The sequence below is a fragment of the Scyliorhinus canicula genome, chromosome 20 (genome assembly GCF_902713615.1).
Source record: "Scyliorhinus canicula chromosome 20, sScyCan1.1, whole genome shotgun sequence".
Classification (NCBI taxonomy): Eukaryota; Metazoa; Chordata; class Chondrichthyes; order Carcharhiniformes; family Scyliorhinidae; genus Scyliorhinus; species Scyliorhinus canicula.
Genome location: NC_052165.1, coordinates 18,548,544 through 18,573,102, shown reverse-complemented (window position 1 = coordinate 18,573,102; position 24,559 = coordinate 18,548,544). Strand labels below are relative to the sequence as shown.

Genomic DNA, 24,559 nt, shown 5'->3' with positions numbered 1-24,559 from the left:
GCAGTGTCAATCTCAGAACTACAGCTGCCGTGGAATACCCCGCTAAACGCGCCCGAAACTGGACTTTGAATTTTTTCCGATGAACCCTGCCCATTATAGATGAAAAATAAAGGCAGAGTTATACGTACAGTGCCAGTAGTGCGGCAGTCATCTTTTCTTATTATCATTTTAACATCCATCTTCCGGCAAGGCCTTGTATCTTCTTTGCCTGTTAATAAATGGCCACATTAAACAGCCTGAAATACTTGAAAAACATATTAATACAACATTGCAGGCAAATGTTAACATGAACTTGAAGTTGTGCTCTTCTTTCAAGTCTATTAAGTAGATATTAAGACCAATTATGCAAAAAAATCTTTATTGTTATTTACTTAATTTCAATGCACAGTGAAACAAGAATTAAAATAAGTGGAATCAAGTCAACTCTCAGTTCATTCTACAAAATGAGTAATAGAGGTTCACTTATGTGGCAACATCTATGATAAGAACTATAATTTCATACTGGTATGTTTTGGGAACCATAGGTCAAAGGTCACCTGTTTCTCCCAACCATTCTACATTTATCATGTCTCAGGTTACTCATGCACTGCCTTGCAACAATTTCCTGAAAATCTAATTTACATTTGAAAGAATCAACACCACCTGCCTCCAACATCTCCCTAGGCAACCTGTTGGCCACTCACTCACTGAAATAGTGGCCGGAAATTCAATGATCTTAAATTTAATAGAAAAAAATACAATCCAGACAATAAAGAAAAATGGAATTCCACTCATGTCACAGCCCCCATTAAAAAAAAAAGATATATATATAGTCATCTTTGTTGCATGAAGTGGTGACAGGAGGAATGCCCTACAGTGCAAGGGTGCCCTTCCTCCAGGTGCGCAAATGGGTTATAGAAGGGGAAACAATATTCTGTTAGTTCAAAGGCAGGGTAATTAAGGAATGATAAGTATAATGCTACAAAACAATCATAGTGTTTATTCTCTTCTTATTATGCGTGCTTGTAGAACTCATGGTAAATTGGGTTCGGGAGCTGGCAAACCCATAGCCTGACATTCCATCCATTTATTTAATTGCATAGAGAATCAGTCAGGCTCTTTTACAAGCATGGATGCTCCCCATTCAGTTTACATTTTACCGAGGTGACCCTTTGTACTCAAGCGCTGTAAGAAGAAATCTTTATAGACATATTCATTATCATTAACACATATACATACCATAAAAGAGGCACGCGCTAAATGTAAGGGCATGTGGACTTAGGGATCCGGTTGCAAAGTAGATTTAGGGATGGCTATAAAAAAGGAAGTTTGACGATAGGAGTTGAGAGAAGGTTCTTAGATTGGCTGAAAGTGCGAGGTGATGTCCTGCACGGACTCCTGTCCGCCACTCACATAAATGATTTAGACTCAGAAGCTGGAGGTATGGTGCTGAAATTTGCAAATGATACCAAGTTGAGGGGATATGGCAAAAATGTAAAATACCACCAGAACACAGGAACAGTAAAACTGGCTGGCAATTTGGATGGATCAATTGCAAATGACATTCAATATTGCAAACAAAAGCAAAAAATGCTGGACTATCTCAGCAAGTCCGACAGGGAGTTAACGTTTCGAGTCTGGATGACTCTTTGTCAATGTAGCAAAGTGGTAAGACAAATAGAGTAAAAAAACAGGGAGGTAATATTAAAGTTATATGAAACCTTGTTGGGCCATACTTGGTGTGCTGTCTGCAGTCCTTCTTTCCAAACTACAAAAAAAGATGTTGAGGTAGTGGGGAAACGGCATAAAAGATTTACAAGAATGTGACCAGAATTGGGAGGCGGGATTGAACAGGGAATTTTTATCAGGAAAAATGAAGGCTAAGAGGAGATCTAAAACAGATTGTTAAAATCACAGGTGAGTTAGATGGGGTGGACACAGACAAAGTGTTTCCTGGTTAGCGAGGCCACAATACTAAATCTTTTATTGTCACAAGTATGAAGTTACTGCGAAAAGCCCCCAGTCGCCACATTCCGGCGCCTGTTCGGGTAAGCTGGTACAGGGATTGAACCCATGCTGCTGGCCTTGTTCTGCATCACAAACCAGCTGTCAAGCCAATGTGCTAAACCAGCCCTATAATAAAAGGGTCTAAATATAAATTACCTATTAATAGATCAAAAAAAGAATTTCAGAGAAATGCGTTTACAGAGAGTCATGACGTGGAGATGCCGGCGTTGGACTGGGCTAGGCACAGTAAGAAGTCTTACAACACCACGTTAAAGTCCAACAGGTTTGTTTCGAATCACTAGCTTTCGGAGCGCCTGAGGATTCACCTGATGAAGGAGCTGTGCTCCGAAAGCTAGTGATTCGAAACAAACCTGTTGGACTTTAACCTGGTGTTGTAAGACTTCTTACTTTACGGAGAGTGTGATAAGAATGTGAAACTGATTGCCACATGGATTTGTTGAAGCGCACAGCATTGATGCGTTCGAGCAGAGGGTTGGTGTACACAGGAGGGAGAAGGATTGAGGGATAGGGCGGCCAGATAGGAAGAGATAATTAGAGAGGGAGGAGGCCTATGTGAACTGTAGCTGGTATAGAACAGTTGGTCTGACTATCCTGCAGCTATGCTGTAAGTGCTCTATGATTCTACATAACACATAAAACCAATTCCGTGCTTGTTGCGAATAATTCTTATACCATGCATTTCACATATTATAGATTTATTTTACATTTTGTTGTACTGAAATTATAAATAAAATACATAATGGGAATAGTACCTGTGTCACAGTTAGTACTACCAGTTGGGACTACTGGACTAATGGTAAAAGGTAATAAACCCAATCCAGAACCTGGCAGAATTATCAATATCAGTTTAATATTAAGTAACAGTATGAATTACATTGAAATATTACATATCTGGCATGCATTAAATCAAACTGGTATGTAAGAATATGTTTATGTCACAAAGGCATATGTACACAAGCTGGTGTTGAACTTTAAAGGCCATTCACGTGCACATGCTTTTAGTCAGTGATGGCATTTTTATAAATCAAAATAATACTAAAGAATCACATGTAAGCAGGTGATTGGGATTTAGGTGCATTCTCTGCAGCCACATCGGTTTAAACAATATATATAATTCTGAAGTATAACAGTTTTTGTGCTATTATGAACTTTGGAAAGAATTTCTGTTGGAATGTACATATGTTGTACGGAGTATTGAAGATTCAAAATACATTGGCCTGCATGATGTAGCCCTTGGTTGATCTGGTCACTTCAGTTTAAAGTTACCTTAAATGCTACAATTAAAGGTCCAACTCTTCTAATCGTATGATGAGCAAAATACCGCGGATGCTGCTGTCTGAGAACAGAGGAAGCTGGGAAAAGCTCAGCAAGTCTGCCAGCATCTTTGAGAAGAGACACGGAATCAGCGCTTCACTTCATTTGACTTTTTGTCAGAATTAAAGTACTGGCGAAGACTCAAAGGACTGGAGGTGTGGACTCAGTTTCTCTCCTAATAGATGCTGACAGACCTGAGTGTGGTGGTGTAGTAGCAATGTTGCTGGGTTAATAAACCAGAGACCCAGGCCAGTGCCCTGGGACACAGCTTCAAATATCACCTTGGTCTTTGCTGGAATCTAAATTAAAAATCTTCAATGCCAAGTTATTCATTAGTAGTGATGCTGACAAAAAACAGTTTTTGATTGTTAATGTCCTTTAGTGGAAGGGAAATCTGCCTGAATAGCCTACATGTGACTCCAGACCCACAGCAACATGGTTAACTCATAACTCAGTTCAGGGGAAATTAGGGATCGGCAGTACATGTTGGCCTTGCTGGCAATGACCAGATCCCATGAAAGAATGTAAAAGAAACTTAATTTAATGGGCGGTATGGTAGCTCAGTGGGTAGCACTGTTGCTTCACAGCTCCAGGGTCCCAGGTTTGATTCCGGGCTGGGTCAATGTCTATGAGGAGTCAGCACGTTCTCTCTGCGTCTGCTTGGGTTTCCTCCCGGTGCTCCGCTTTTCTCCCACAATCCGAAGATGTGCAGCATAGGTGGATTGGCCATGCTAAATTGCCCTCAGTGTCTGAAAATGTTAGGTGGGGTTGCTGAGTTACAGGGATAGGGTGGGGGTGTGGGCTTAAATAGGGTGTTCTTTCCAAGGGCCGGTGCAGACTTGATGGGCCAAATGGCCTCCTTTTGCACTGTAAATTCAATGAATTCTATGAAAATATGAAACCTGCTGAGTTTTTCCAGCGTCCCCTGTTCGTGCTTTTACTTCTATATCTTTCTTTGCACTGAATAATAGTATGGCTTCTGAGTGTTAGTTATGTTCTGTGACATACCTATCTCAAGGCCAACTGATGCTTTAAGGTGACGTAATTCACGACATTTGACCATCAATGGCCTGAGTGCTAAGGCATAAACAGAATGAAGGCTCAATTCTGAGCAGCAACAGTTTCTTTGCTGTATTATCTTCGCCACTGCTGCCCCACAGCGCCAGGGACTCGGGTTCGATTCCGACCTTAGGTGACTGTGGAGTTTACACATTTTCCCCGTGTCTGTGTGAGTTCCCACAGTTCAAAGATGTGCAGGTTAGGTGGATTGGCCATGTTAAATTGCTCCTTTGTGTCCAAATGGTTAGGTGGGGTTACATGGATAGGGCGCCAAGTGGTGGTGGGGGGGGGGGGGGGGGTTGTTGAGCCTTGTTATGGTGCTCTTTCAGAGGATCGGTACAGACTCAATGGGCTAAATGGCCTCCTTCTGCACTGTAGGTATTCTATGAGTTTTCATTTCTTATTCTGGTCACAATTAATATAAATGAATTACATTGTGCATTCAATTTCCGGGTTATCATCACTTTCAAACACGCATGCTTGTAGCATTTAAGGAGCATCTAAAACCAATTGATTAAGCTAATTAAGAACTACAGTGTGCATACCAATCCATTATTATTATTGTGTTTAATTTTTGTTGCATATTAAAATATACATCTCAATTGAGCTTCAAGTGAGATATTAAGATCATAAAGTAGCATTCATTTTATCATACCACTTTCTTTAAATATGAGTCAAATCTTTGGCGAAAAAACAGTTGCATTTTGAAGAAGGAACTTAAAGGGCATACGAAGAGGATAGGAAAATAAAACCAAGATTAAAGCATTTGCAAGAAACTATCGAAAATGTAACAAAACATAAACATGAAAGAAAATGGAGACAGTCCAAAAGAAGAAAATAAATCAGAGCCCTCGTTACTTTCTGAAGTTTCAATACCAATTTACTTTTTTGATTGTTGTGTTCATCTCCTTCTACCCCAGCAGCCCTATTCCCTCTATAATATCTCCAGGTTATCAATGCGCATGTGATTCGATTGTATCTTTTGACAATATTTTCCCACATTAAGGAAATAAAAATAATTATTTTTGGGTGCTTTAAAGTTTGAATTTGCTTCAAATGGATTAAAGTCAGAGGGCAGCAAGAGGGTGCATAGTTTCAGGTGGGCTCTCAGTGGGCCAGCAAGACCATGGGGGGGGGGGATTTACCCAATTTGAATTTATGTAGTTTCTCTATTGTAATTGACTGTCATGTCAAAACGATTTTAACCCTTCTCTCACTGAAGCCTTTAACAGTACCAGATGCTAGGTACTCACAGAATTTCATAGAAATTACAGTGCAGAAGGAGGCCATTCAGCCCATCGAGTCTGCACCGGCTCTTGGAAAGCGCACCCTACCCAAGATCAACACCTCCACCCTATCCCCATAACCCAGTAACCCCACCCAACAATAAGGGCAATTTTGGACACTAAGGGCAATTTATCATGGCCAATCCACCTAACCTGCACATCTTTGGACTGTGGGAGGAAACCGGAGCACCCGGAGGAAACCCACACACACTCGGGATGTGCAGACTCCGCACAGACAGTGACCCAAGCCGGAATCGAACCTGGGACCCTGGAGCTGTGAAGCAATTGTGCTATCCACGATGCTGCCATTCTGCCCTTCAAAATTATGTATCTGTTCCCGTAATTTAGGCCGTGATTGAGGTCGGGTAAAAAAGGACAGAGGTGTGGCATAAATAGGTCCCTCTCCCAATTATGGCCAGAATTTGGAAGGTCATTAGCATTGCTACAACCATATCTATCAAACTGTGATCTTTCAACCAGTTCAGGTAGGCATTTAACCATATATCTGGCAAAAGATGCTGCTATTACGGGCTTGAGAGGTCTCGCATGTTGATTCAACTTGGAATTGATGCCCTTAATGTTGGGTTACCAAATAAAATAATAATAATAATCTTTCTTAGTGTCACAAGTAGGCTTACATTAACACCGCAATGAAGTTACTGTGAAAAGCCCTGAGTCACCACACTCCGGCGCCTGTTCGGATACACAGAGGGAGAATTCCGAATGTCCAATTCACCTAACAAGCACGTCTTTCGGGACTTGTGGGAAGAAACCGGAGCACCCGGAGGAAACCCACGCAGGCACGGGAAGAACGTGCAGGCTCCGCGCAGACAGTGACCCAAGCCGGGAATCGAACCCGGGTATCCGGTGCTGTGAAGCAATAGTGCCAACCACTGTGCCACAAAATGTACATCAAAAAAAATCTTTTAAAAAATAGGAACGGTATTGAAGTGCTTGAAAGAAAAGCTAAAAAATATCTAAGAAAAAGTGAAATAAATTCAGAGGACAAACAAATAGAATGGAAAGAATAGAAATAAAAGAACGAAGCAAGGAAAATAAAGTACTGAATATTAAGAGGCGACAAAAGTCATGAAATTGACCCTGTAGCGACCGACGGTTACGGAACGTTGGAATCTGACAGGTTACAATAGCTTTGGTATTGTATGTGTTGCTCTTGCCTGCGTTGAACTTGGTCAGAATACTTAAATATATAAGTAAAATAAAAATGCTTGAACTTTATAATTACCTTTCAGAATTCTGCCAAAAGACTTCATATTTTCAAACTGAATTGAAATGATGCATCGCCTTTCCTTATCGACACTGAATAGCATACCCAAATTACACTTCGGATGAGTAATGTGACAAATTGTTCCTCTTTTCTTTACTCAACAGTTATACTCCAGAATAAATTAACCAAAGCCTGCATTTATCATCCTGCAGCCCAAATAAGCAGTGCAACAAAATGTTCACAACTGTTGTTTAAGGTATTAACGGATTGCCGTTCAAACTGATTCAAACACTACATGCTTTTTTTTAACTCCTTCATTTGCCCCAGCAATTCAGGATTTAACCACAGCTATCCAAAACCAAAGCCAAACAAGCACAGTATGCAGCCTTGTTCACTTACAAGTCTTGCAGCAGCCGTCCATGTAAAGCTTTACAACTCCCCCTTTCTGCAGAAAGAAGCAAAAGTACAATTTAGCAGGAAAAGCCGATCCATTCAGGGAAGACATTGCCTTAAATATTTACTGGGCAAAAGGTCATCTGAAGGATCAGTAAGTGTAAAGTCACCATAGCCCCAGATGACCATAGGCTGCTTTCTCCTTCGAGGGGGAGAGCTGACTGGTGGTGGTTTAACTTGAGGATCGCCACACCTCAGGCGAAGGGCCAGGTCGAGAAGGTGGGGACTTAATGAATAACCTCAGCCGGTGTGGGAATTGAACCCGTGCTGCTGTTCTCACTCTGCATCATGAACCAGCTGTCGAGCCAACTGAGCTAAAGGATCACATAGGCCGACATAGGATATACAGCACAGAAACAGGCCATTTGGCTCAACGAGACAATGCAGGTGTTTATGCTCCACTCAAAATTCCTCCCATCTGTTCCCAAGCTACATCCACCATCTATTCCCCCCTCGCTCATATGATTGCCCAGCTTCCCTCAAAGGCATCTATACTATTTGCTTCAGCCAGTTCCTGTGGTAGCGAGTTCCACTTTGTCACCAATCTCTGGGTCATAAAGCTTCTTCTGAATTCTTCTGAGGTTTTGTGGTGACTATCACATGTTGGGAGAGGTTGGCAATTAGCTTGGTCAGCTAGACGCTTAGCACATGGTTCAGATTAATGGCAACAGCACGGGGTTCAATTCCTGTTCCAGCCAATAGGCTTGGGGCTACCTCCTCACACTACCTGCAGTTAAAAAAAAAATCACAGCACAAATATAGCCATAGGTCAACAACAACAAAAAAATCACCTGCCTTTGGGCAAGTTATATACATTTTGAGTAAGCTGAAAAAGAAACATCAGGAGCAATGTAAAACAAGCTCCGTTTCACTAAACCATTTCACACCATCACAAGTACAAATTACCTCACAAAAGAGAGAGGCGGAAGGAAATCTATGCCTATTAAAATCAGATGCAGCTGATGTGTAATCAGCAATAAGGAAATGGCAGACATAGGGAATAAAAATACTGATGCATTCAGGGAAACTAAATTTAAATCAAAACTCACAAGCTTTAAGCAGGGTGGGAAAGAGAAACTATTTAACTGAAAATCTGTTCATCGAACCTCAGTCGTAATGAAGTTACTAGAATCTGTCTTTAGGGTCAGAGTGACTGAACGTTCAACAATCATAGATAATGTGAAGGGTAAGTCATGTGTGACTAACTTCATTTATTTTTTTAAGGAGATTCTATATGGGCCGAGATTTTCCATTCCCATTGAGTGGGTTCAGTGAGGGGAGCTGAAAATACTCCAAGAAAGCCAAAGTCTTATTTTACGTCAGCGTGAAATCTTGCCGCAATTGTCAGCTCCCCCCATCAGTGGCGGGTTGCACTTCTCGCTGTGCAACACCGGGAACCTCGTTTGAATTGTTACAATCCAAGTTGATGTTAGTACTGGAGAGTCCAGTCCCAGAATGGAGCCGCGACTCAAGTAACTTTTCTTTTTTGATTCAGAGATGTAGGTGCGCTGGGTCACAGAACTTCCAACTATCTTTTAGTAAAGGAACAAAATATTTACACACAACGCTTTCTCTCAGATGCCTTCACCAAGGATCCACTTCCAGGATTTCCGTCTCTCTTTTCAGTATTTCTCTGCCTTGGATTGCCACGTGCATTCAAGCTTTCACACAATCTCTCAGGTACTCAGTTACACCAGTAGAACACCACTGCTTCAATAGGCTGTGTTACAGTGTCACCAAGCTCAGCTTAATTCAGAAGTCTGGCTGCTCACTAGCCAACTTCACCAAGTCTGCACCTCACAGCTCAGTCTTTAACTCTGCCTCTTTCTTTAACTTATGTACAGTACCTTGTTCAGATTCCAGTTCTTTGTCCCTTTGACTTCAATCTTCCTGGGGACTTCTCTTTTAATTCCATAGTTTTGAGGACTATCTGTTCTTTAGCATCTGGGACTTGCTTTCCGCCCCTTACTCTATTGTCCTGCTTCTCTGCTGTCAGTTTCTCTGAGAGCTGCTTTCTTCTTAAAGACCTGGGCGGGATTCTCCCCTACCTGGCGGGGCGGGCCGTACCCAGCGCTGAGGAATGGCATGAACCACTCCAGCGTCGGGCCACCCTGAAGGTGCAGAATCTGCCACACCTTCAGGGGCTAGGCCGGCAGCAGCGTGGTTGGTGCCGCGCCAGCCAGCACGGAAGAGCTTGGCACCACGCCAACCGGCACCAAAGGGCCTCTGCCGGCCGGCTGGAGTTGCCGCATGTGGGGGAGCGCATCCCAGTGCATGTGCAGGGGGGTTCTTCTCCGCACCGGCCATGGCGGAGGTTGACAGCAGCCGGTGCGGAGGGAAAGAGTGCCCCCATGGCACAGGCCCGCCCGAGGATCGGTGGGCTGCTGGCGGGACCGGCCGAAAACGGTCAGCCGCTCAGCCCATCACGGGCTAGAGAATCGCCGGGGGGGGGGGGGGGGGACACGCTGCCTGCGGCCGCCAACCGGCACAGCGCGATTCCCGCCCCCGTCAAAACTCCGGCGTGGGAGAATTCGGCAGCCAGCGTCGGGTTGGCGGGGCGGGATTCACGCCGCCCCCTGGCGACTCTCCTACCTGGCGGGGGGTCGGAGAATCCCCCCCCCCCCCCCACCGGTTCTAACTGATCCACAAGTGTGTATTGATTTACAGTGTAGGCCCCTGGTTGCTAAGCAACAGCCTCGTCTTTCTTGAAACAGGCTGGGTGGAATTCTCTGCCAGCTGATGCTGGGATCAGGAAAAGCGATTGGGAGGAGAATTGGTTTTGACGCTAAAATCGTGGCAGGCACCAGGTTCATGCCGAATCGCAATGCCCTGGTGCCTTGACAGTGGCATCAATGCATTCCACTCCGCACGTACAGTAAACGCCATTGGCATACCATTAGCGGGCCTGATCCCATATTCTCTGGGACAACCCCGATTCTCCACCTCCACCAGGGAGAATTCCCAACAGCGGGGTCACTTGCGCTTTCACAATTCAGGGAACAGGCACCTTGGCTGCTGAGGGGGAGAGAGGGGATAAGGAAAGTGTCCAACATCGCCTTAGTTTGCTGACAATTGTTCCACTAGCCAGAGGGCTTCTGCCAGGTGCGAGGCAAGTATCAAGGGGGTGGCCACGAGGTGGGCTGTGGGGTCAGGGTGGAAGGGCACTGAACTCCATTGCTGCAGCCTGCCAGGCAGCCATGCAACCGTGCATGCCGCTAACTGCCCACTGTGAACACAATCAGTAAGAATGAACACCAACACCTCCTCCACAATAGTCCTCAATACCGGTGCCCCGCAAGGCTGCATACTTAGGCCCCTACTCTACTCCCTGTACACACACGACTGCGTGGCAAAACTTGGTTCCAACTCCATCTACAAGTTTGCTGACAATACGACCATAGTGGGCCGGATCTCGAATAACAACGTGTCAGAATACAGGAGGGAGATAGAGAACCTGGTGGAGTGGTGCAGCGACAACAATCTCTCCCTCAATGCCAGCAAAACTAAAGAGCTGGTCATTAACTTCAGGAAGCAAAGTACTGTACACACCCTTGTCAGCATCAACGGGGCCGAGGTGGAGATGGTTAGCAGTTTCAAATTCCTAGGGGTGCACATCACCAAATATCTGTCCTGGTCCACTCACGTCGACGCTATCACCAAGAAAGCACAACAGCGCCTATACTTCTCAGGAAACTAAGGAAATTCGGCATGTCCACATTAACCCTTACCAACTTTTACAGATGCACCATAGAAAACATCCTATCGGGCTGCATCACAGCCTGGTGTGGCAACTGCTCGGCCCAGGACCGCAAGGAACTTCAGAGAGTCGTCAACACCGCCCAGTCCATCAAACAAACCTGCCTCCCATCCATGGACTCCATTTACACCTCCCGCTGCCGGGGGAAAGCGGACAGCATTATCAAGGATCCCTCCCACCCGGCTTACTCACTTTTCCAACTTCTTCCATCGGGCAGGAGATTCAGAAGTCTGAGAACATGCACGAACAGACTCAAAAACAGCTTCTTCCCCACTGTCACCAGACTCCTAAATGACCCTCTTATTGACTGACCTCATTAACACTACACCCTGTATGCTTCATCCGATGCCAATGCTTATGTAGTTACATTGTATATCTTGTGTTGCCCTATAATGTATTTTCTTGAATTTTGTTTAGATCCCTTTTCTTCCCATGTACTGAATGATCTGTTGAGCTGCTTGTAGAAAAATACTTTTCACTGTACCTCGGTACACGTGACAATAAACAAATCCAATCCAATCCAATCCAATCCAATCCTGCCCCGGTGTCAATACATAGGGCTGGATTCTCCGATTTTGCGGCTTATTCCGGAGGAAGCGTCTGGTCTTACGACCAAAAAGCCGGCGCCGCTCCCACATCGATGCTCCGCCCGGTGGGGGGCTAGCAGCGCCACGTAAAGCCCCCCGGCTTTACCTGCAGATACGGGTGGAGAATGGGTGGGTCTGTAGCTGCACATGCGCACGGCGGCAACCTGCGACGGTCGTGTCGTACAACATGGTGTTGGCTGCATGCAGACACGGCCTGCCAGGTAGTGCCCTCTGTACCCATCGCCACCCCTGGACCACCCACCACCAGTCCCCCAGCCCCCGCCGAAGTCCCCCCCCCACCACCCCGCCAGCTTCCCCCCCCTGACTGTGGCGGCGCTGGACACAGTCCGCAGCCACTACGCGAGGTCCCCGAAAACTGAGAGGACACGCGACCGACGCCGTCGGGAAGTCGGCATATTGGAGGCGGAGCATTGGGGGTGGGACTTCTGTGTAAAAGTGGATTCTCTGGCCAATCGTCGAACGCGATTTCTGCATCGGCAGAGAACCCAGCCCTTAGTATCAGGAATGGAGAATCCAGCCCTTAGTATCAGGAATGGAGAATCCAGCCCTTAGTATCAGGAATGGAGAATCCAGCCCTTAGTATCAGGAATGGAGAATCCAGCCCTTAGTATCAGGAATGGAGAACCCAGCCCTTAGTATCAGGAATGGAGAATCCAGCCCTTAGTATCAGGAATGGAGAATCCAGCCCTTAGTATCAGGAATGGAGAATCCAGCCCTTAGTATTAGGAATGGAGAATCCAGCCCTTAGTATCAGGAATGGAGAATCCAGCCCTTAGTATCAGGAATGGAGAACCCAGCCCTTAGTATCAGGAATGGAGAATCCAGCCCTTAGTATCAGGAATGGAGAATCCAGCCCTTAGTATCAGGAATGGAGAATCCAGCCCTTAGTATTAGGAATGGAGAATCCAGCCCTTAGTATCAGGAATGGAGAATCCAGCCCTTAGTATCAGGAATGGAGAACCCAGCCCTTAGTATCAGGAATGGAGAACCCAGCCCTTAGTATCAGGAATGGAGAATCCAGCCCTTAGTATCAGGAATGAAGAATCCAGCCCTTAGTATCAGGAATGGAGAATCCAGCCCTTAGTATCAGGAATGGAGAATCCAGCCCTTAGTATCAGGAATGGAGAATCCAGCCCTTAGTATCAGGAATGGAGAATCCAGCCCTTAGTATCAGGAATGAAGAATCCAGCCCTTAGTATCAGGAATGGAGAATCCAGCCCTTAGTATCAGGAATGGAGAACCCAACCCTTAGTATCAGGAATGGGGAATCCAGCCCTTAGTATCAGGAATGGAGAACCCAACCCTTAGTATCAGGAATGGAGAACCCAGCCCTTAGTATTAGGAATGGAGGGGCAGCACGGTGGCGCAGTGAGTAGCACTGCTGCCTCACGGCGCCGAGGTCCCAGGTTCGATCCCGGCTCTGGGTCACTGTCCGTGTGGAGTTTGCACATTCTCCCCGTGTTTGCGTGGGTTTCGCCCCCACAACCCAAAAAGGTGCAAGCTAGGTGGATTGGCCACTCTAAATTGCCCCTTAATTGGAAAAATGATTGGGTACACTAAATTTATTTTAAAAAAAAGGAATGGAGAATCCAGCCCTTAGTATCAGGAATGGAGAACCCAACCCTTAGTATCAGGAATGGAGTACCCAACCCTTAGTACAGTATCAGGAATGGAGAATCCAGCCCTTAGTATCAGGAATGGAGAACCCAGTCTTATTTGTTTTCACATTGTAAACACTTTAATTACAATGCAGGTACAGCTTTAAAGTGACCAAAACCCACAGATGTGCAGGCCCTTTGTTTAACATGAGGGTAAGGATGTCAGCCATGATTCAATGGCGGTGGCCAGACAAGGCAGGTGTGCTCGGGATGCGCTCATTGCCGCTAGATTCATGGAGGGTGATGAGGACATCCAGTGGGGGCATCCCATTATCTTCACATGCCTTCAGTGAGATTGTTGTCCCCCCTGACGAATGGCAGTGCACACCCTGCTTGATAAAGCTCCTATCATGAGTAGGGAGCGGTTGCCACAGTCCCTACATTATAGGAGCACGATTTGGAGTGGGGACTGCACAGATCCTCACAGACCTTCTGTGAATGTCTGACTCCGGCCTTGCTGATGGCAGCTTCATACCATGGTGATGCAGCGGAGAAAACTTCACCTCTCCTTGGTGGCTGAGGCATTTGGGATGGGGAGGGCCAGCCGCACCTTAAGGTGCACAGAGCACACATTGGCAATGACTTAAATGAGTGACGCTAGCCCTATACATTGTGGTCGACATCCTCATTCCCTGCGAGATGCAGGCATGACTAATGTGTTGAGTCAGTGTGAAGGGTCGTCACCAGGGTGCTGGAACCCTTGCACAAAGCGCATGGCGGAAGCCTTGGACTGAGCACCTTGCCTTTTTCTGGTGCCGGAATCCAGTTTTAAAGTTGGGACCAGGAAGACAGCTCATCAGAACAAGGAGCAATAGAAAGCAATGGAAAGAATGCAATTAGAGAGAGGTTATTTACAGAGGTGAAGATTATTTGCAAGTGCTCATTACCCTTGACCACACTGTACAACTAAAGCCTTTCTAACCCTGCCGCTATGTCTTGGTGCATCCCCAACCTTCATAACACAATTAGAGGTGGCCTGTTGTCTAGAATGACCTTGGCAGGTGCCCTCTGGAGGTTCATGACCTGGCGTTAGCCTGTTTTTGGGGTCCTGCTTGGTGGCAGAGCCAACCTCCTCAACCTGTGGATCTGGAGCTTAAACAATTACAGGAAGAGGGGATTTGGATGGGTGGAACATTCCCGAAGACATTTCTCTTCCAGGCATGTCAGTGACAGATAAGGTCTTGCCTTGCCTTTATACCTCTATCAGTCTCCAAAGCCTTTTCTCCAATGGTTGGAGTCCACAGATATTGACAAATAGGTAAATTTCAGCCTCAGCTATGAAATTCAGGACCAGTCATTTTGAAAGAATTAACAGTCACCAATCGTCCTTTAGTGCAACTAAGGTTGAACCTTCCATATTTTCAAACTTAGGGCAGCAGATGCCACGGGAACAAAGACAGTTATGTTCAAGCAACAGTGGAACAGAGGAGATGGTTGTGGAACAAAAGAGAAAATGCGGCAAAATCTCAGCAGGTCTGCCAGCATCGGTCGGGAGAGAAAAGATCTAAGAGTCCGATGACTCTTTGTCAAAGCTTGTCAAAGGTGGTTGTAGACATTGACCAGATCAGTAAGTGAAATGCAATCAGAATTCAGTTACAGCAGCCGGCCAATTCTTACAAGGGATATTTAGATTTTTGTGTGTTGGGTCTTCTTTCTTTAGTGCATGGGGCCTTTTTTGTACAGAGAGTCTGCGTTGCTGTGCTTCACGATATTCAGATTCTCTTCTGAAGGTCTTGCAATTTTGTGCAATCATACATACCCCATTCACTGCTCGTGGCCCCTACTCCAAAAGCCCTCCCAAACCGCCAACTATGCAGAAGACGTGTACGTACAAACCTGTATGCATTCAGTCTCATTAAATGGTGGACAGATAACTCCTGAACCAAGCATGGCAACTCCAACAGTGGTCTCCAGACACTCATATCTGATACATTTCGCCACCCAAGATGATCCTGCCTAGAGTGAAAAATGATTAGCACTTGTGAATTAAAATGTTTTAAAGTTATCAACATACATTTTTCTCAGTTCCTTTTAATTTAACATTTACTATGATAAAGAAGCACTTCAAGCAACAATGCAATCGTCACTAAATAGTTCACATTTTTTAATAGGCACTAAGATCAACGGGAAACAAAAATATTCAATATAGTTTTCACTTCTGGGGCGGAATTCTCCGACCCCCCGGGGGGCAGGAGAATCACTCGGGGCCGGCGTCAATCCCGCCCCCCGCTGTGTCCTGAATTCTCCGCCCCCCGAGATTCGGTGGGGGCGGGAATTGCGCTGCGCCGGTCGGCGGGCCTCCTACGGGAATTCTCCGGCCCGCGATGGGCCGAAGTCCCCCGCTGACAGGCCTCTCGGGATTGGCGGCGCAGGCAGGCTCCGGGGTCCTGGGGGGGGCGCGGGGCAATCTGACCCCGGGGGGTGCCCCAAGGTGGCCTGGACCGCGATTGGGGCCCACTGATCCGCGGGCGGGTCTGTGCCGTGGGGGAACTCTTTTTCCACCGCCCCCGCCATGGCCTTCACCATGGCGGAGGCGGACGAGACCCCCTCCCCTGCGCATGTGCCAGCATGATGCCAGCCGCTGCTGACGCACCGGCACTGGCCGGCCAGTCCTTTCGGCCCCAGCTGGCCTGGTGCCAAAGGCCATTCACGCCAGCTTGCGGAATGGGAACAACTCCGGCGCGGGCCTAGCCCCTCAATCTGAGGGCTTGGCCCCTAAAGGTGCGGAATTCTGCTCACCTTTGGGGCGGCTCGACGCCGGAGTGGTTCACGCCACTCCGACACGCCGGGACCCCCCCACGCCGCGGGTAGCGGAGAATCCCACCCTGATAGCTGACCAGGAGAAATTTAATTTTAGCATGAGCATCTTTATTCTTACATCTGTTTTATAGAACTTTTAAAAACATTGATCATATATTTTTATAATCTAAAAATGGTACACCCGGCACATAATTTAATCAGACTTTGTATGGCAGCCCAGTGTTCCATTCTCTCGTTCTCTGCCCAACTTCAGAATCAAGAAACTTAGGTTGCCTTCTGTACTATTAATAAAAGTTCTAAATGGGCAGCACGGCAGCACAAGTGGATAGCACTGTGGCTTCACAGTGCCAGGGTCCCAGGTTCGATTCCCCACTGGGTCACTGTCTGTGCGGAGTCTGCATGTTCTCCACGTTTCTGCATGGGTTTCCTCCGGGGGCTCCGGTTTCCTCCCGCAGTCCAAAGACGTGCAGGTTAGGTGGATTGGCCATGATAAATTGCCCTTAGTGTCCTAAAAGGTTAGGAGGGGTATTGGGTTCCGGGGATAGGGTGGAAGTGAGGGCTGAAATGGGTCGGTGCAGACTCGATGGGCCAAATGGCCTCCTTCTGCACTGTATGTTCTATGTTCTATTTGCATGGTGTTGTTGCTTTCTAGGAAGTAAGAGTAATTTGCCAATATATATTTCATGCAGTCTAATGGAAATTGCTCCTATCTGTATAAAATTTATTAATTTAATCTGCAACATTAGAAACTTGAGTCCATATTTCCACCTAATCATTAGGTCTTACAAAACCACACAGTTCCACAGATTTAGATTTTATACACGTTACAATTCCAGCTGAACACATCAGGCTGAATTTTGCGAGGCAATGGAAGGCGATGGGGGAGGGGGGTCAGGAAACTAGAGGAAAGCCATGACAGGAGGATTCTCAACACATTGCGGGAGAATGTTCCAGCAGCAGACTACAATCTGGGTCAGCTGCTTGCTTCACAGAGGCATGAGGTGGAGATGCCGGCATTGGACTGGGGTGAGCACAGTAATAAGTCTTACAGCACCAGGTTAAAGTCCAACAGGTTTGTTGCGAATCACTAGTTTTCGGAGCACAGCTCCTTCCTCAGGTAAATTCACCTCATTCACCTGAGGAAAGAGCTGTGCTCCGAAAGCTAGTGATTCAAAACAAACCTGTTGGATTTTAACCTGGTGTTGTAAGACTTCTTACTGTGCTCACAGAGGCAGGCAGCCAATTAGGGCAATTAAGGCCACAATTGGGAGCCATTTTGTGACATAGAACATAGAACATAGAACAGTACAGCACAGAACAGGCCCTTCAGCCCTCGATGTTGTGCCGAGCAATGATCACCCTACTCAAACCCACATATCCACCCTATACCCGTAACCCAACAACCCCCCCCTTAACCTTATTTATTAGGACACTACGGGCAATTTAGCATGGCCAATCCACCTAACCCGCACCTCTTTGGATTGGCGCTGCTATTTTCCCACCGCTGGAATGTCCCACTCCACTGTGAGGGGGACACCAGCTCGATAATGTTCGCCCCCCCAGAACCAGCCTCTCCGAACAGGTGCTAGAATGTGGCGACTAGGGGCTTTTAACAGTAACTTCATTTGAAGCCTACTTGTGGCAATAAGTGATTTTAATTTCATTTCATTTGGAGGGGTTTCCCCTTCACGATGGCGCTACCATCTTTGGCCTATTTGATGAGTTGAAAAATTAAAATGAGAATAAGATAATATAATAGTGGGTAAACTTACATTATACAAAACAATGCTCCCATCATCTTCAAAAGTGCAGGAGATATTTTTACAGTTTCCACAGCAAACATGAGGATCAGATGAAGGAACATAGACTTGATGCTGTTGATTGACATAAATCAGAAGTGTTGTACTTAGACACAGTTTTATGATAAGGGTGATCAACATGCATAATAATTATATAGTTGGTTAAAATAAAGCCAAAAGAAAATTCAAAAGAAAGTTAGATACAAATCTGAAAGTGATTAATTTAGAGGGTTAGGGAGATAGGGCTGGAGAATGGGACTAGCTGGGTATCTCTTTTGGGAGCGGTGCAAACGAGGTGGGCCGAATGGCCCCCTTCTGTGCTTTAAATAACAAAACAAAATGGCAGCAACTCAAGAGACATGTAGCCTCCACTTTCTGTATAGAAGGGAAATCTGTCTGACATAGTTCTTTCAGATTTCATATTATAAATTTTAGACAGAAAAAATACATTTGCATTTGTCATATTTACAAATCTATCCTTGGACATTAGAAACCAAAATGTCTCCTGTCAGGAATGTTCTCGCGAGGTTGCAAAATACAGTTCACGTTTAAGGGAGACGGTGACCTACTTGTAAAGTGATTGGATAAATAACCTCGGGGCCCAGGCGAATACTACAGAGGTAGGTTTGAATCTCACTGTGGTACTTCAACCCATAATTTAAAAGAATTAATTCTCCTCATTCAGTTAATAAGAGATCCATCAAATCTATTGTTCATTTTATGTTTACAACATGAATACATAATAATGAAGAAATAACAATTGGAAAAATATTAAATGATGCGGTAAGCGAGGCTACGGGTCAGATCGGGCAGATTAGGTCAGTTGGGGTCACAGATTGTTTTGACCACTTGTGGCATGGGGAAAGACTGGCGTGCAAAGTCGATAAGCGGTCTGATGCATCACTGCGCCAATGCAGCACCTGGCCAAATTGACCCTGTAAGTTATTTTACTCAATTAACAATAATTAAAATGCCAGCAATCACGTGATTTCAAGATGTAAAACACCTGTAGCCTCCATTTATATAAATGGAAGGAAAAGGCAGCCTTTAAGAATGTCCAAATTTCTGACAACTCTGGTTTTTGGACAGCCAGATTTAAGACACTGGACGGGATTCTGTGAGCCGGCGCGGGCTCGGAGAATCGGAGTTGACGCCGAAACAGCCCGCAACACCAGTCCGATGCCAGGACGCGATTCTCTGGCGACCAGAGAATTGCTGCCAGCTGAGCACGCGCAATCGATACGGCTTCAGTCGGGGGCCGTTGAAAGAGGCCCCCACGGTGATTCTCCGCGGTGAAACTGGCCGAGTTCCTGCCGGCGTGGTTCTAACATGGTTCCATCTGGCAGGAGCTCGGACCCTAGGCCGCAGTGGCCGTCCTGGAGGGAGCGGTGGGGGATCAGACTCTGTGGGGGGCCTCCAGGGCTGCCAGGTCCACGATCGGAGGCCACCAATTGGCAGGTGCGCACGATCCGGTGGGGCCTACCTTCTGCGCAGGCCCGCTGTGTGGCTCCACCATGTTGCGCTGGCACGGAAGCGGCCATCACGCACATGTGCGGACCCACGGCTGGCAGTGCAGGGCCACACATCGGCGCCGACGCTGCGTGGAGCATTCTGGTGCCGTGCCGGCCCATGTGGGCCACGGAATCGCTGAGCCAGGAGGCCCGTTCACACTGGCGAGGAACACTCCGGTGTTTACGCCAGCGTCAACACTTAGCCGCCATGTTGCAGAATTCTGGCCACTGTACCTGTATAGAGATAATGGGGTGGGATTTTCTAATTGTTCTCTTCAGCGGGATCTACCCGTCCCGACGACAGCAAATCCCTGCTGTGGGTTTTCCGGTGGCGGAGGGCAGGAAATCCCTTTGACAACGGTGGGAACAGAAGATTCCGTCGCCTGCCCATGGCAGGCTACCTCACGCTGCTCAGAAACACATCGCAGAGGGATCGTGAATTTCCCCCCAATATCAGTACCAGCAACCATGACAACTATCATCGGATATCATAACAACACATCTAGTTCACCAATGCCCTAAAGGGAAGGAAATCTGCCATCCTTACCTGGTCTGGCCCACATGTGACTCCAGACCCACAGCAATGTGGCTGACTTAACTGCCCTCTGAAATGGCCTAGCAAGCCAATCAGTTTCAAAGTTATTTCAAGTCATGAGGAAAATGAAGTCAATGAATAAGAATTTAGGAGAAGCAGTAAAAACCTGGTTGATAAGGTGAATTTTAAGAAGTCTTAAAGAAGAAGCGGGAGGTTCAGAGCAGACGGGCTTAGGGAGGAATTCACAGACTTGCTGACCCCCCCCCCACTCACTATGAACAAATAGCAAAGAACAAAGAAAAGTACGGCACAGGAACAGGCCCTTCAGCGCTCCAAGACTGCACCGACCATGCTGCCTATCTAAACTAAAATCTGCTACACTTCCGGGGTCCATATCCCTCTATTCCCATCCTATTCATGTATTTGTCAAGATGCCCCTTAAACATCACTATCATCCCTGCTTCCACCATCTACTCCGGCAGCGTGTTCCAGGCACCTACTACCTTCTATGTAAAAAGCTTACCTCGTACATCTACTCTAAACCTTTCCCCTCGCACCTTAAACCTATGCTCCCCAGTAATTGACCCCTCTACCCTGGGAAAAAGTCTCTGATATCCACTCTGTCTATGCCCCTCAATTTTGTAGGCCTCTATCAGGTCGCCCCTCAACCTTCGTCGTTCCAGTGAGAACAAACCGAGTTTATTCAACCTCGCCTCATGGCTAATGCCCTGCATACCAGGCAACATCCTGGTAAATCTCTTCTGCACCCTCTCTAAAGCCTCCACGTCCTTCTGGTGGTGTGGCGACCTGAATTGAACACTATACCAAGTGTGGCCTACCTAAGGTTCTATACAGCTGCAACATGCCTTGCCAATTTTTATACTCAATACCCCATCCAATGAAGGCAAGCATGTCATATGCCTTCTTGACTACCTTCTCCACGTGTGTTGCCCCTTTCAGTGACCTGTGGACCTGTACACCTAGATCTCTCTGACTATCAATACTCTTGAGGGTTCTCCCATTCACTGTATATTCCCTATCTGTATTAGACCTTTCAAAATGCATTACCTCACATTTGTCCAGATTAAACTCCATCTGCCATCTCTCGTCCAAGTCTCGAAATGATCTAAATCATGCTGTATCCTCTGACAGTCCTCATCGCTATCTGCAATTCCACCAATCTTTGTGTCGTCCGCAAACCTACTAATCAGCCAACCATTGAGTCATGCGCAAACTTACTAATCAAGTTCTGAAAGCCATCAAGTAGCACTAAACCTATAGTAATACCCCTAAAGCATAGGTCAACAACAGCTCCCGGACAACAGCTCTTTTCAACACTTTAAAGAGCAGGGCGTTTAAATGACCTGACAGCTCCACTGACCTTATCCAGTTTTTATGTACTACTCTTAATAATACCAATAGGTACCTGACCTTTCCAGAAGGGTACCCTATCTCTCCAAAGAACTCCAGCAAATTTCCTCAAATGTCTAAAGCCTACGAGATATGTTTCAGACACCTGGGTATCCAAAATTGTTTCTGGGTGTATTTTTAATAATGTGCTGCTGTTTCCATGAACCGTGGATGTACAAAGTAGAACCCCCCCCCCCCCCTCCACCCGAAGATGGTGGATGCCATGTTTGGGGGTGGGACGGTTTCAGGACTTCGGTAGCTTTTTGGCCAAGACCCAGACCCCTTGCATCAACTCAAAAATTCAGGTCTAATTTTGGCCAATATTCTGATTCAGCCTGAGATAAGAAGTGGGGAGGTGGGTGAATCAGTGACAAGGGAATAGAGTTTGTCACTGATAAGAAAATTAATTTGGTCACCCTAATTTTTGACAGGAATAATTTGAGACTCATCGAGGTTGGATATTGAACAAGCACCTGACAGCACAAAGGCAATTGAGACGTCAAAATTCTTGATGGAGAGGTAGAGCTGTGTATCGTTAGTAGATATGCTAAAGCTCATAATGGTTGGTGAGCAGATGAGGAAGAAGAGAATCAATAATAAAGCGCTGGGAATTCCAAGGATGGTGGCATGGAGTTGGGAAGAGAAGCGATTGGAGATGCACCTGGGTCTGCTTGGAGAGGTAGAATGGAACGAAGAAATGGCAATGCTGGACAACTAAAAGGTGGTTTTGGTGAAAAATTGTACATATTAATGGCTACGGAGAGATCAAGGGCATGCACAATGGGGAACATTCCAGAGAATATAATTTGTGATTTGTGTTTGGGCCATTTTGCCGTGAGAGATTGGATGGACTCAGGAAGGGAGCATTTAATTTTAACATATAAGAATAATAACATTAAAAATTGAGTATTGCTGAAGAGACATACTGTCAAAGCTTATTGCCTTGTATTCATCTCTTTCAATATGTCTCTTTTTCACCAAATTCAAGTTTTGAAATACAATTATGAATTTTGAGCTCCAGTGGAGAACTAGAAAGCAAGTCCTGACTTCTTTAACTCTTTAAATTTATTGTGTTCTACAATCACCTTGCCTCCAACCCTAAAGTGCCACCTATATCCCCTTTATATATATGTGCAGTTTATCAAACAATAAGCATGGTCCATTAAACAATTAAAGTTCCAACCCTAACTCATGCACTGAGGAACGTTAACTCTTTCCTAACAATGAATTAAAGAGTTTTTGCAACACATGTTCCCAGCTGTTTGTGGTTTTTCAAATTTCAGATTTAAACAACTAATAAATATATACTTACAGCTTCGCATTTTGCCGAACAGTTAACTATTGACACTTCCATTAAGGGAGACTCTATGGCAGGATTTGAGTTCTGCAAACAATTTGCTATGTAACATTGGTCACCTTCGAGGTGCTGAAACAGTGATTGACCTGGTTTCAATGCAGTGACACCTTCGAACAGGCAGACGTCAGCCTTTTCTGAAACAATAATTTTTACCTTAAGTATTTGTCCCATTTATAACTTCATATGTTTTATCATCAAAATTAATCAGGTAAAACAGCTTGAATTATTACTTTCTGAACATTATGGCATTCAATATTTATATTTAACAATGCAGAAAGAAAATATTGCAGTCAAACAGCTGGAGTCAAATTTATTTGGAAAGTTTCCAGTGTCAACACAGAGCACATTTGAACTGTTTCAAGTGAATACACTTTACCAGCTGTAGTTTAATTTGTAATCATCATTTATTCTTAGAAATTCATGTTATACATATTTCTTAATGGCTTAATTGATATCAAATTTCTAAGAATAAATGATGATGTACATCTATAAAACATTTTATATGATTTGATGATGTCATTATAGTTCTGTTTCCTGCCATTTGTTTGGAAATTCAACTAAAGCGAGAATGGATGTTAAACAGGGCCACTGCCTTTACACCTCTGGAACTCGAGCTCAATTCTAAGCTGGGCTAGACCAATGACAATACTTTTTCTCCATTTGGTGCAGGTATCTTATAAAAAAAGACTTTGTGAAGTTTATTCTGATTTCAACGGCTGAATAGATCCTTGACAAAGAACGACCCACCATACAAATATTTCCATAGTAAGTATGAGGGTTCGTTGTGAGTTGTAGGGAAAGAAAATAGTACTGGTTCAACAGGAGACTGGGCCACGAAATCTGGTTCTCTCTCCAAAGACACTGCCCGACCCACTGGGCGTTTCCATCATTTTCTATTTTATTTTGAAGTGCGTGTTACAGCAAACTGACATTTTATTCAGTACTGTGTAAAGACTATTATTTTAAACCATAAGTTCAACTACTTTATAGCCAAAACAAAAAAAAATAAGGAAACATATTAAGGTAGTACATTGATGAACTTAATCAGAAGAGCAATGTTTAATTTTTTTTGCAAGCAACAAAGTTTGCAAGCAGGAAGAAATTGTAACGAGAAGCAAATGCTGGTTCATAATGCATTTATTTTTCAACTAGTGTAGTGCACACAACTAGTGTAGTGCACATAACTAGTGTAGTGCACACAACTAGTGTAGTGCACATAACTAGTGTAGTGCACACAACTAGTGTAGTGCACATAACTAGTGTAGTGCACGATCATGTCTTGGACCATACCAAAAATAGTTGCAAAATATGTCCTGTGTTGTTTCAGGAACATTTATTAATCAACTAAAGCCCATAACTGGAGAAAATCAACTAAAATAAATTTATAAGACAAGGAACTCACTGCAGATAGAACGAGTGCAGCCACAAACATTTTGAAAGTCAAGGTCCTCTGTTAGAACTTCTCCCTGAATTTTTGTGTAAAAATGGAATCCAACAAAATTGTCAATTATTGACAAAACTCTCTGGCAAAAAAACCTTGCATGACAAATCGTTAAAACTAATGACAGGCAGGCTGTTACAACCCAGTAATACTATTGGTTGAAAAAGTGATTATTAAAGTTTGGTAAAACATACAGCCTGAGAATAAATTCAATAGTTACGTTGTTTACTAGTCATTAACAGTCATGTTACCACTCATGATGAATATTCCAGTATTTTCTATTTGAGTAATTTAAACATTAGCAGATGTAAAACACAATGGAGCATTTGGTATAAGCATGATCGGACACTACTGCATCACCTCAGTGTAAGCTCTC

General features: G+C 45.1%; 1 protein-coding gene across 1 annotated transcript in view; it reads right to left on the bottom strand.

Moving 5' to 3' along the window:
• The window catches only part of otogl (otogelin-like), a 200,793-nt gene that overhangs the window by 2,159 nt on the left and 174,075 nt on the right, over positions 1-24,559 (bottom strand). The window contains exons 54-60 of the mRNA XM_038781368.1: positions 24,145-24,208; positions 22,698-22,876; positions 17,903-18,004; positions 15,207-15,326; positions 7,294-7,339; positions 2,760-2,831; positions 129-208 (exon numbers count right to left, since the gene is read on the bottom strand). Coding sequence (XP_038637296.1) covers positions 129-208; positions 2,760-2,831; positions 7,294-7,339; positions 15,207-15,326; positions 17,903-18,004; positions 22,698-22,876; positions 24,145-24,208 — 663 coding nt within the window. The remainder of the gene's footprint in view (positions 1-128; positions 209-2,759; positions 2,832-7,293; positions 7,340-15,206; positions 15,327-17,902; positions 18,005-22,697; positions 22,877-24,144; positions 24,209-24,559) is intronic.